Source organism: Galeopterus variegatus, unplaced genomic scaffold (assembly GCF_000696425.1).
Source record: "Galeopterus variegatus unplaced genomic scaffold, G_variegatus-3.0.2 Scaffold6665, whole genome shotgun sequence".
NCBI lineage: Eukaryota > Metazoa > Chordata > Mammalia > Dermoptera > Cynocephalidae > Galeopterus > Galeopterus variegatus.
Window position 1 is genome coordinate 88,968 of NW_007732776.1, and position 13,786 is coordinate 102,753.

Below are 13,786 nucleotides of genomic sequence, written 5' to 3' on the forward strand. Positions count from 1 at the left end.
CTTTTTTTTTTTTTTTTTTTTGAAAAGACTTACTGGTGAGGCCTCACCCTGCCTTAAAGAAAGCAAGATAACAAATTTACATTGTAAAGCCAAGCACTACCACTTTTCTCCTCACCCTAGCCCCCTCCACTCCTGCTGCTCACAGAATTCCAGCCTTACTCTAAAGTTCCAAGAAAAATGGGACTACTATTGGCCACTTTTGTGTGCTACCACAATTGTGTCCAAAAAGAAAAAAGCACCAGGAAAACATGTCTTAAAATAATACTTTCCATCCAGATCTTGGTTTCTAATACATTCTTCAATTAAAAAAACCAGGACCAGTGAGCCACAAAAAAACAAACAAACCCAAAACAAACAAACAAAAAAAAAAACCCCATAAATAACAGAAACCAGGGCTCCTTGAAGAAATGGCTGATTCTAGGACTAAGGCAAGAAATGTACAAGATGAGCTTGGAATATCTTGTAGTGCCAGAAGTAAGGAAGTGCTCAAAAACAAAAATCAAAACAACAACAAACAAACAAACAAAAAAACCAGGAGTATGTCAAAGGAACATAAGAGCCAACCAGAAGAGTTTCCAAAAGCCAAAGCTGAAACAACTAGAGCAACAAATAGTGTTGGATTATAATCCAAAATAATAAATATCCATGAATTCACCCTGATATAAATGTTTGAATAAGTAAATAAATGGGGTAGAAAAGACAAATCTCCCATGCAGAAGACTCTCAATTTATGTAGACACTGCAGCTCTCAAGGAGGTAAGCATAACTTCCCACTCCTTACATGTGGGCTGCATAAAGTGACTTCCTTCCACAGAACATAGTATAGAAAGTGAGAAAAAGGTAACAGTGGAGAAATCTGACAAACACTAACTCAGCCAGATGATCTAGATCAATATCAATGGTGATAAATCATGTTGATATGAAAATGACACTTTACCTCTGTGGTCTTCCTCCCCACACCAATAAACCCAGTCTTATCATGAGAAAAACATAGGCAAATCCTAACAGAGGGTCATCCTACAAAATACTTGACCAATATTCTTCAAAACTCACAAGGTCATCAAAAACAAGGAAAATGAGAAACTCACAAACTAGGGGAGTCCCAAGAAAACATGACTAAATGTAATATATCTAGGATAGGATCCTGGAACAGAAAAAAGGACATTAGGTCAATAATTATGAAAATCTGAATGAAGTAATTAATAGTAATAGAACTGGTTCATTCATTGTGACAAACGTACCATACTAATGTAAGATGTTAACAGCAGGGAAACTGGGTATGGGGTATGTGGGAACTATACTATCTTCACTATTTTTCTGAAAATCCCAAACTTCATAATAAAAAGTTTATTTAAAAAACACTACTCAGAAGGATGAAGTCAAACACATATACAGATATACGCACACATCTCTAGAGCCTCAAGAAATTTAGTCTACTCAGAGCCAAGCAGCGAACAAGCATTTTCACATACTTTTTATTAGGTTCAGTATATGCAGATAGTTCACTTGGACAAGTCTGTATCTACTCATGTAAAATGACGTACGACCCATAGGGGAGGTGGCAAGTCTGTGTTCCTATCGGCACAGGTCACACATAGCTTTCTTTTGCTGAGCCAGCTCCGTACCCCACCAGTGCAAGAATATGTTCCCCTTGACTCACTTTAAAAAAACAAAACAAACTTCTTTTCTGGGAGCAGCAAAGGTCAGTCAATCAGCTGTGGCTTTGGTGTAGCTGGTGATAGCCTGAAGATGTAATTTCCTTCAAATAGGCTCCTTCCTGTACTGTCTTCAAGTTTATGATCAGTCTGTGGTGTAATACTGAGTATACAATGTATACATATTATTTTAAGGATAACCACTAACCTTGCAGTTCCTGACTAACTCAGGAATTTAGAAACAGCAAGTCCGTTGTTGAACCTCTATATATTGAATAAAAATGGACTAAAACATAACACCTAGCCTTTTCTCTCTTTGAGAGAGAGTACAGCATAGTAAAGATGGAAGGTTCTAGAGTCAGACTCTCCGATCTGTGCTCAAATCACAGTTGTGCCACTTACGAGCTTAAAGCTTTGGGCATGATCCTTAACCTCTCTGTGCCTCATTTGTAAAATAAGTACAATAGATATACACACTTCATAAGGGTACTGTGAAGATTAAATGTAATACAGGTAAAGTGCCTGGAACAGTGTCTGTCACATAGCGAGCCTCAACAAATGTTACTATTATTGTTGTTACTGTTAGCATTATTGTTATTATAACTGTTTGTTACCGATAACCCAGAACTCTGTAAACATTTAGGTCATTAACTGTACTTCCAACCTAACAGTGCTAATGGACGGCAAACCAGATAAAGTATGCTACACTGACTAAACTCAGGGATAATTAGGGCCCAAATGGTTATTGCATGGAAACAGAGAAAAGGACAGGTAAACTCTCAAGGCAGCAGCAGCAAGGTTTAGAAACTGAAGGGATACAAAATGCCTAACAGAGCAGGTATTCAATCCTTTTAGTTGATAAAAGGGGATAGTAAGGAATCCACGATAACTTCAGCATTTCCTGCATGTGGTTTTTAACCTGATAATGAGGGGCCGGCGGTGGCTCACTCGGGAGAGTGCGGTGCTGATAACACCAAGGCCCCGGGTTCGGATCCCACATAGGGATGGCCGGTTAGCTCACTGGCTGAGCGTGGTGCTGACAACACCAAGTCAAGGGTTAAGATCCCCTTACCGGTCATCTTTTAAAAAAAAAAAAAAAAAAAAGATAACCTGATAATGAGTAAACAACATGAAGGATCCAACATCAGATATGGGGGGAAGAAAAGAGCAGATTGTGTGTGCACATATAATGATCAAGGGCTGTGGGTCTATGTACTTCATTTGGTAAATGAATCTTGAGCCAGGGGGCCTAATAACTTAAAACATACAAAAGCAGAAAGAATACCAACTCATTAAAGATGCTGTAGTTTTAGACTAGAAAAACAGTATCAGAAACACTTTCAAAAGGCTATCACAAATCACTGTATCTCAAAAATGAAGAACATAGACAACTCTGATGGCGTAGAAACTATATTTAATGGGCACAAAATGAATTTACCCTGATCTTTCAAACAAGAGCAAGTATAAAGTCTGTCAACTACATTTCTGAAATCAAAGGATCATTTCCAGATTTTACCCAGAACAAAGTCAAACTTGGGCCACAAGCAGCATTTAGCAACACTAAATTCTTTCAAATTTCCAACACAATTCAGTGATGTTATAGCACAGTACAGAAGTATTACTTAAGCTAAAATATCATCTAGGAGGCTTTTTGTAGAAGTATTGAAAACCAGAAACAGAACATTTCCAGGCATTGGTATGATATTAGATAGATGTTCTCTTCCTGCTTCTATCAGCATTTGCTACATTAACTTAACATAGGCAATATGTCATGCTTGACTTGGGGGTGGGAGGAGGGGGAGAAAAGGGGGAAAAGAGGGAGGAAGGGAGGGAAATGAGAACGAAAGACCAGTCGCTGCCCTAACAATACTACTGCGGGGGCGAAGCCAGATCAAATGTTTTTTTTCATACTGTTCCAAAGTTATTTACGGTAAAAACCTCCAGCATGACCCTCTTAGGCACAAACAAAGCCTTGTTCTTTCTTAACAACCAGTCCCTTGATTTCCCACACGTTATGTTGAACAATGAGTTTAGGGGCAGAGGATAAAGCAGATGACATCAACCTCCCTCAAGTTGGAGGCTTGTTTGGGAACCCAAATCCTGATCTGTGGCCAACCAGCTAATTTCACAGAGGACTCTACTGTCCAGGCTGCCAGGCTGTGTATGCATATGGGGGCAATGGCTCAGATCAACCACCAGTCAGCAATTCACACAAGAAACAACACAGAAGGGCCGGCCTGTGGCTCACTCGGTAGAGTGCGGTGCTGATAACACCAAGGCCACGGGTTCGGATCCTATATAGGGATGGCCAGATTGCTCACTGGCTGAGCATGGTGCTGACAACACCAAGCCAAGGGTTGAGATCCCCTTACCGGTCATTAAAAGAAACAACACAGAAGTCACTGCATCCTGCTTGGTTACCTTTATAAATTTGCTCCACTTTCCTAGAAACTAGAGTCAGTCCTCAGAAGTCATCATAAAGATACAGGGTAGCATTTTCAAACTCTGAGCAGCCACCTTTCCTTCTCTAGATCAGTTAAAAACAGGGAAGGTTGTGGACAGCTGCACATTGATTAAGAGATTTAAATGAAGTAATGTATCCTTTAACTTTTACGATAAAGGAAACACAGGTGAAGTTTCATCTAAAAGCTGGAAATGTTATATATAACACAAAAAGAAACTAGATTTTAATCCTATTATGTGTTAATGTATCAATTAGCTTTCTATACTGAACCATCTATTTATTGACTGTTTCTAATCCATTAGAAAACAGTTACGTTAAATACAAATTTGAAAGGGCCAATTTTTCTCAAGAGAAAAAGATTAGCCTAAGGGTCCATAAAAAGGATGGCTACTTTTGAGAAATGAGCAACAAGCACCCTATCCTTTCTCCTATCCAACACAGAACAGCCCTCAATACATTAACCGGTAATAATAAACAGAAGTATAATCATTCCAAATAAAATAATCTGAAAACTATAGCATATATTGTATCTTTTCATATAGCTTTTGGGGGGAGTTATAAGCCAATGGTTTCCCAACTGCCAAGTTGCTTCTTCGTAATTTTTAGGTTTAAATTGCAGTGGGACTATGACTCAAGGATGAACTCTTCAAATGATGTTTGGCTTTCTTATCTATAAGCTAATTGTGAAGGATTTAGAGCATAGGTGGGTATAATATCCAAATTTTTAAAAATCTCATCTAGTAAAATTGTTAATTAGCATTAGCAGTCTCGAAAAAAGACAATGTAAAAAAAGTTAGACCAATTAGAGTACTTGGAAGAAGCTAAGAAAGTGTTTATAAATGACAAATTATTACCATCAGGCTCTTCTTTCCTTTTCTTCTTTTTGTAATCTATTTCCAAAGTATAAATTGTCCTTAGGCAACATCTCCTCTCATCCCCTAAAATTAATTCATTCCCCAATTTTCACTATTAACAAGCATTCTAAATACTAAACAGTACTGGATCCTATCAAACTGTTACGGTATCATCTAGTCTTCATGAAAATCTAGTTTTCAATTCAAAACCAAGGGAGCTAAGATTTTGAGTCCCTACGACAGGCTTTTATTAAGGAACTGAAGCAATGAGGAAACTTATATATTCACTATGAATGATGAGTTGATACTTCCTGCTTCAATTCTGAACAGCAAAGTCTTTATATCTGATAATATTTAGCCTGATTTAGCCTCATTTTGTGAAATGAGTAGAGAAGGGGGATACGGGAGAAATTCAACTGGAAATCTCAACATAAAATGCATCTCTATTAGGCCTGAAACAAATCTTTGCAACAGTCCTACCCCATCATTTCAATCCATTTCTCTCTGTTCAGACATTCCTCCCATGACCACTCAAATATTCTTTACCCAATTACTCCCTAGCCCCTACTGCTTGATTTTTCATTAAAGTACCTATCTACTTGAAATTATATTTTTTAAATTTGTTTTTTGCCTTTGTTTCCCATGAGAGCTCGAGGACTTTGTCCCCTGTTCATCCCCAGCCAGGTGTGGCACATATTAAATATTAAATATTAAATAAACATTTGCTGAATAAATGGGAGAATCACAAACAAAATACTAAAAATTCTTCTCATTAAAAATTCCATATCTGATCACTTCAGTGACAGGGTGAGGGGCTCAGATAAGCAATTCAATTTTCACTCAATAGACAGGAAAGAAAAGAGTACTAATATCTACAAAGCACCATGATGGGCCCTGCACAACAAAGAATCCATACATCTCAATTAGTCCTTCTAACAATTCTATGAGCTCTATCATCCTCATCCTGAAGATAAGGAACCAGAGCAGAAGGGTTAAGTAATTTCCTCCAAGACCACACACTCTTGAAGAAATAGAGCTGCTGGGATTTGACTCAAATCTATCTGACTCCAGATCCAGGCTCTTTCCACTATACCACAGGGCTCCTCAAGAAGACTAAAATGTTTAACTCGTACAACAATGTGTACATTAAACTGAGCACACAAAAATGAATAAGACTTTAAGGAGTTTACAAAATAAGAATCATGCTACATGAAAAGTGCCATATTAAACAGGATGTAATGGAAGCACCCAGGAGGAGCGTAAAGGCAAAGACTGATCCAGGTTAAGAGAACATTATACTCAAAGAACTGCCAGGTGTTCTGTATCGCTGAAGTCAGGAAATGGGAGGAGGGAAGTGAAGAGGAAGGAAGAGGGAAAGATCAGAGATGAGGCAACAGCGGTGCCCATTCATTTATTTATTCACTCATTCCTTAAGTCCTATGTGCCAGGCACTATATTAGACACAAGTACTGCCATAATGAATGAGACATAGTCTCTGCTCAAGTCTATCCAAGGAGATGGGTAAACATACAACTGCAACAAAGAGTGATATACAATGGCACTTCCAAAAGTTCATGAAAAAATAGAATTAAAAGATAACATGAATCTTTCCACAGACCCTCTGAAGTACCATCGTATAACACAGGTGCATTCATTGAACATTAGGATGATCCTAGACAGGAAAAAGGGGAATCAGACAGGTTTATCAAGGCACTATATTCACAGAGATCCTTCTAAGAGAGACCACCTCATTCAGAGTGACCACCAAAGACTGAGCCCAATTAGCCAGGGATTGCACTACACAAAGTCCCCAGTTCTTCTAACTCAACTCAAACCACAGCTGCGTGAAAAAGAGGGGGACATGTGACCAAAGAGAAGACAATCCATAGGTTGACCAGAGACTTAGAATGTGCCCTGGCATATAAAAAGGAGCTCTTGCTCTCAGGAGTTGCACCTCAGAAGCTGAAACAATACATGAAGAGAATCCTCGACCTCAAGTGATCAAAATATAAAAAGCAAAACTAAGTGAACAGACACTAAGAAAAAGATTGCAAACTGGGGCTAAGCGGCTGGATCTAGCCCACAAGTGTCTTCTGTGACCTGCACAGTATACTACATTTTAAAAAATTACACCCAGCTTGTGGTCTCTAAATACCATTCCCCACAAAAATGAACTAGAACTCCTAGGAGAAACAGCTGCTCTGAGGTCAGCAGATGGACACATACAAGATAAGCCTACGACACCTTATTGTGCCAAGAAAGCTATCAAAGCCTAATGGGATCATGCCAAAAAATACAGCAACCAATATGAAGAAGATGCAGGGACAATTTGAGCATAAAAGACAAAGGCAATTGACTAACACGCAATGACTGTAAAAATAGAAACAAACAAACAAACAAAAAAGTTCATTATAATGCTTTTTTTTTTTTTTAACCCAAAACCCTTGTTGGACAACACTGCAAATGACAAAGACAAAAATTCCTTACTCTGAAAATTGTCAATTAAAAGGAATGAATTTTCCAAGTCACTGCAACAATAAAATTTTTATTATTATTTTAAAAAGGAAAGAATTCTGCATTTATCCTGCCTATATGAATTGTAAATTTTCTGTTAATCAAATGGCTTTTTTTTTTTTTTAAATAAAGATGACCAGTAAGGGGATCTTAACCCTTGACCTGGTGATGTCAGCACCACGCTCTCCCAAGTGAGCTAACCGGCCATTCCTATATAGGGATCCGAACCCATGGCCTTGGTGTTATCAGCACCACACTCTCTCAAGTGACCCAGGAGCCGGCCCCTTAATCAAATGGTCTTAACTGATGAATTCCTTAAGAATAATTCCAGCTAATAAAATATTGAAGGAATAAAAGAATTAGAAAAATAATTTCACAACCACTTAATGAAATAATAAATTCACACAACAGTCATCAGTGGATTCAAAAGTGAAAGATTAATGGGAAGCTTTACAATGGATGCTTCAGGCTGTTGCTATCTGCATAGGTAGAATAATGCCCCCCATCCCCAAGATGTCCACATCCTAATCCCCAGACCTGTGAATATTTATCTTACATGGCAGAAGGGATTTTGCAGATGTGATTAAATTAAGGGTCTTGAGATGGGAAGATACTACAAGGGCCCTCATAACAGAAAGAGGGAGGCAGGAGGGTAAGAGAAGGAGATGAGATGTTGGAATCAGAGAAAGGACGGAGGGAGAGAAAGAAAGAGGGAAAGTGGGGAGAGAGAGAGAGAAAGATTTGAAGATACAAGGCTACTTACTGGCTTTGAAGATGGAGGGAGGAGTCATGAGCCAAAGAACACAGGTGGTCTCTACAAGCTAGAAAAGGCAAGGAAACTGATTCCCTCCCAGAGCTTCCAGAAGGAACACAGCCCTTCTGACACATTGATTTTAGGAATTTTGACCTCTAGAACTGTTAAGATTCTGTTTTAAGCCATTAAGTTTGTGGTAATTTGTTATAGCAGCAGTAGGATACTAATACACACCTGAACCCACTTAGCACAAAAAGTACTCTGTGTTCCTGCCATAATACCACATATGAAGTACACAGCACCATCCATGAAGTACCATTGCCAAAAAAGATAAATCTGGATCTGATTACATCTTTATACCTGATTCATTTGATAAGAAATACAGGGGACAGAACTGGTTAAATGACACCTCAAGGAAGCAGAGACAGATCCAAAATATGGGACATTCTTTAAAGACAACTGACTCCAACAATGCAACTGCGAAGCATAAAAAAGGCAGGCGAAAGAGTAGACTGCTCCACTTAAAGATTAAAGACACTTGGGAGATACAACAAATTAATTTTAAATAGATATTTTTGAGACAAGTGAGGAAAACTGAACATGGACTGGGTATTAGTTGGTACTAAGAAATCATTGTTAATTTTGTGAGGTGTGAGTAGAGCCACATAACATTGCTGGTTATGTTCAAATTTTCAAAATTTGAAATTCACACTGAAGTATGCAGGATTGAAATACCATGACATCTGGCATTTACTTTAAAACAGTTTATCATAAACTGACAAGGGGGTAGCAGTTATGATGAAACAAGTGTGGCATGATCCTGATGCTTGCTGAATCTGGGTAATGGGTATAAAGGTGGATTCACTATACTATTCTCTGTAACACTGAAAACAAACCAATGCCAACACTAATTTGAATTGGCTGGTGACGTTTAAAAACTGGAAATTTTCACATCAAAATCTGAATTTCTGGTTTCGTTTGAAGAATCAGTGTGGCAAAAGGGCCCCCATGCTTGCATGGCAAGTCCACCAAGAGCTGAGTACTGATCACTCCAAACTAATAATCTCTACTACTCCCAGTTATCCCTCACTTATCATCATTGCTGGGGGTTTTTTTTGTTTTTTTTTAAAAAGATGACCAGTAAGGGGATCTTAACCCTTGACTTGCTGTTGTCAGCACCACCTCTCCCTAGTGAGCTAACTGGCCATCCCTATATAGGGATCTGAACCCGTGGCCTTGGTGTTATCAGCACCACACTCTCCCAAGTGAGTCACGGGCCGGCCCTTCATTTCTGTTTTTTGTTTGTTTGTTTGTTTTTTGTTTTTTAAATACCTGGCCCAATTCGTTCATTTATGTTACCTACTTGGCATGTGAGATTACCTACTTGGCATTTGGGTTTAGGACACTGATAGTCTGATTAAGCTGGTTATTAGCAAGACAACAGAGAAGACAACAGAGTGATGGCAAAATGCTATCGTACATTCACAAACTCCTGCTGTTGGGGTCCCTTCAGTGGCCTTAGGTCCAGACATCATTCCCACAAGGTCATGCTACACTACAGTTCCTGTATTTATTGATTACTTACTAAAATCAAGGCAATATGCTTGACACTCGGAGAAATATGAACATGAGGGCTGGCTGGTTAGCTCACCAGGTTAGAGCATGGTGCTGGTAACAAAATCAGATCCCCTCACTGGCCAGCCGCCAAAAGAAAAGAAAATATGAACATGAAAATAATTCCTGTTCTCAGAATAGTAACAGTCTAATAAGGAAGACAACGCATAAACATAAGTACTAGGTACAATACAAGGTAGAAAATAAGTGAATTTAGGGGACTGTTCAGGGTGGCTCTGTGTAGAGTGCAAAGCTGGAAGTGACAACATGTAGTTTCAGGAACAGATCATGAAGAGCACTACACAGCATGTTGGTTAATTTAAACTATCAGATGAACAACAAAGAGCCACTGAAGGGTTATAAAATATAAGAACAGCAACAACAACAAAAATACAAGAACAAATCAGAGACAGCAACACTGGAGTTGAGAGCAAAGTCTCTTTTATTGCTTAAATTCTCTGATTCCATGAACTATATCCTTTGAAAAGCCATAAGCATGACCCACCAACCCACCGTTAAATTATGCCATCATTGCTTCCTTGAGTAGACAGAAGTTTGGTACCAGAGGAGAATAATAAATGGGTCACATAGCGATAGTCCTGAAAATAGTTTATATCTCCAAAATAAAGTAGAAGTAAATCACATCTATTACCACTACTGGGTTCCAATACTCTAAACATAAATTATGCTTGAAGCTTATTATATCTGAAGTTATATTAAAAAGTAAAAATATTTCTTCCTGTTTAGTCTAAGAAAAGCCCTATTCTGTTAAAAAGAAAAAACAAAAACACAAAAACCTCCACCGTGCTTGTGAATGACTAAAATGATGGAAAACAATCAAATCTTGACTGACAGCAAATCATATAAACGTTTCAAAGATCAGGCCAGGTCGCTCTTCACTACAAAATGGGACTAAACTGGCATTGTTAGCAGTTGCCACCATCCAAGAGTATAGTTGAGATTTATATAAAATTGAGCCAAGTTCAGACTCTGGTGTACCAGAGGGAAAGGACTAAAGACTGAGATCATTTTGTGACCAATAATCGACTTTAATCAAGCACCAGAATTACAAACCAAAAGCAAGGTGAGAATAAGACTGCAGCACTTTCCCTTCAACATACTTAACAACCAAACTAAGAATATCATTTCTGATACTAGTTTATTCTACCTCTCTGAGCCTCAGTTTCTTCATTTGTAAATTGGGGCTACCAGTACTCACCTACTTCAAAGGGCGGTGTACTAACTAAATGGTAACCTAAGTAAAGTAGTCAGGAACTGACAGCAGATAGTCAATACAGACTTTATTAATCACAGTTGTCTCCGTTATTTTCCTGCAGGTATCGCGGCGTCATGATGCCAATCTCCACACTCAACATCCGAAGACGTCTTTGAAAAACCAAGTTACAGTTCAAGGTATCTAAGACCAAAACAGGTATAGGACCTCGACAACGACACAAAGTCGAGGCCGCCCCAGCTCAGTTGTCACCACATCCGCCAAGGCTTCGCAGCCCTCCTAGGAGTTCCCGGACATTGGCGCCCAGCCCCGCCCCGCGAACGCCAACGGCGGGGTGAGGAGGCGGTCTCCATCCCACGTCCTCGGCGCTACCAAGAGGCCAGGCCGACCCCGAGGCCTCTGCCGGCCGGACTCCCCCGAACCCAAGCCTCCCCTCCCGGCCCCGCGCCGCCCAGTGCCGCACCTTGAGGTGGCTGCGCAGGCCGCCAGTGCCCCCAGACTGGTCGGTGATCTCGTACGCGCCCGTCACCAGTAGGTCCTTGTGGATCTCCTCGCGGAGGCACTTGCGAGAGTTAATGGGCAGATGGAAGGAGATGGCGAAGACCGAGCTGGGGCCGAGCAGGAACAAAAGCAGCAACGCCAAGGGGCAAGGTCCACGCCGGGCCAGCGGGCCAGACAAACCAGACATGGTGCCGGAGACTCGTTCACCACCCCGGCCCTCTACCGCGCCGGAACCGGGAGGACCCACGTGACTCACCTCTGACCTACCGATGCCGTTGGCGCCGTTTTGGAGACTGGCAAATAGACGAAAACTATAGAGCGAATCTTTTGAAGGCAAAGAAAGGACATGGTACCGTATTATTAATCACAAGCTTAAGTGGTTAAAGGAGATTTCCTAGAAATTTGCCGCAAAAGTTTTATTTTTGTTGAGGTTAGTGACTACCGAGTCGGCCATGGGAAGTATGGGCAGCCCTGGAAGTAATTCTCCTTTAACCTCCGGAAGCTGTACCCGCGAGTTTTAATGTCGGTGACACCATAGCAACCAAGCCCCAATGAGGAACAGCCACAGGGCCCTTCGCTGGGCCCGCCCACCGGACGCCTAGGTGCCCGGGGCAGAGTCGGAGCCTGAAGCTATGCGTCCGACTGAGGCTGGGGAGGTTTGCAGCCACCCTGAGCGCCTAGAAGTCTAGATGACAGCCGGGAGTTAGAGATTTCCTAGAAATTTACCGCAAAAGTTTTATTTTTGTTGAGGTTAGTGACTACCGAATCGGCCATGGGAAGTATGGGCAGCCCTGGAAGTAATTCTCCTTTAACCTCCGGAAGCTGTACCCGCGAGTTTTAATGTCGATGACACCATAGCAACCAAGCCCCAATGAGGAACAGCCACAGGGCCCTTCGCTGGGCCCGCCCACCGGACGCCTAGGTGCCCGGGTCAGAGTCGGAGCCTGAAGCTATGCGTCCGAGTGAGGCTGGGGAGGTTTGCAGCCACCCTGAGCGCCTAGAAGTCTAGATGACAGCCGGGAGTTTGAGGCACTTGAGAGAAGAATTTTTTCTTTTCTTTTTTTTTTTTTTGGCAACTGGCCGGTACGGGGATCCGAACTCTTGACCTTTGTGTTATCAGCACCACGCTGTAACCAGTTGAGCTAACCGGCCAGCCCCAGAGGGGAATTTCGAGGAAAGATTCTAATTTGATTTTTAGCGAGTGTGGGTCAGTGTATCAGAGAAGGTGTAGAGGTCACCTGGTGAATGTGAGCTGGGCAGGTGTCCAGTTCATGCCCTCGAGAGGGGTATTTGGGCTGGAGTTTGGCCTTCTGAATGTGCATCTTATTTATTTAGCAAACATCGAGTGTCTACCATGCTAGGTTATATTCAAACTAAATCTACAGTTTGTGTTTACATTGACTAAAACACCGTGTTTTGGTCCAGTCTGAGAGATGGACATGATACGGGTTTAAAAACAGCAGATGAGCGTTGTCAGGGGAAGTGAGTATTTGTGTGTTTTAAATGCATTAACACTTTAGGGGTCAAATTGGCTAGTCTATAGTAAGTAAATTCACACAGTAATCATGCATTCATTCAGTAAATACTTATTAAGTACCTACTGTGTGCCAGACACTATACTATGCATGTATACCAACATGTTTATTGATTTAATAAACTGTTGTTGGGATGCTATCAAATATTCAGAGCTGAAGGATATACAAAAACAGACAAGAAATATAAAATAGCCTATGTTAGGAAACGTTATCTACATTGATTAAGTTTATTGGGCATCTAAGAAATACCCAGAAGATGGACTATCTGCCATTAGTAATTTAAATGATTGTTGTTTTTAAAAATAACTCCTTTCAGTTTATCTAGTTCTTTTCCTGGAACTGAAGTCTCACAAACAAAAGAAGAACAAACTTAAAGGAGCTGTTCAGCATTTTAAAATTTAACAAATGCCATATAATAATTATTTTATGAGGTGTCCATTTAGGAACATTTAGTTTGATTGTTTTATCCATGATCTAAGATAAGATTGGTAGTCTACTCAGTACATCCTGATAATATGCATTGGCTTTTCCCCTGCCAATGCAAGGAATCAGTAGAAGCAGATATCTAATTCATTGTTTGCTGGAAGTTCTGAGGCTCTGCTGACCATTAGCAAGAGATTTGCAACCCATGAAATACCCATGTGTGTGTTTTCCCAGCCCT

General features: G+C 40.4%; 1 protein-coding gene across 1 annotated transcript in view; it reads right to left on the reverse strand.

The window, feature by feature from the left end:
- TMED10 (transmembrane emp24-like trafficking protein 10 (yeast)) overlaps nucleotides 1-11,828 on the reverse strand; it is a 48,414-nt gene extending 36,586 nt beyond the window's left edge. The window contains exon 1 of the mRNA XM_008591120.1: nucleotides 11,553-11,828. Coding sequence (XP_008589342.1) covers nucleotides 11,553-11,777 — 225 coding nt within the window. The 5' untranslated portion in view covers nucleotides 11,778-11,828. The remainder of the gene's footprint in view (nucleotides 1-11,552) is intronic.
- Nucleotides 11,829-13,786: the final 1,958 nt, after the last annotated feature.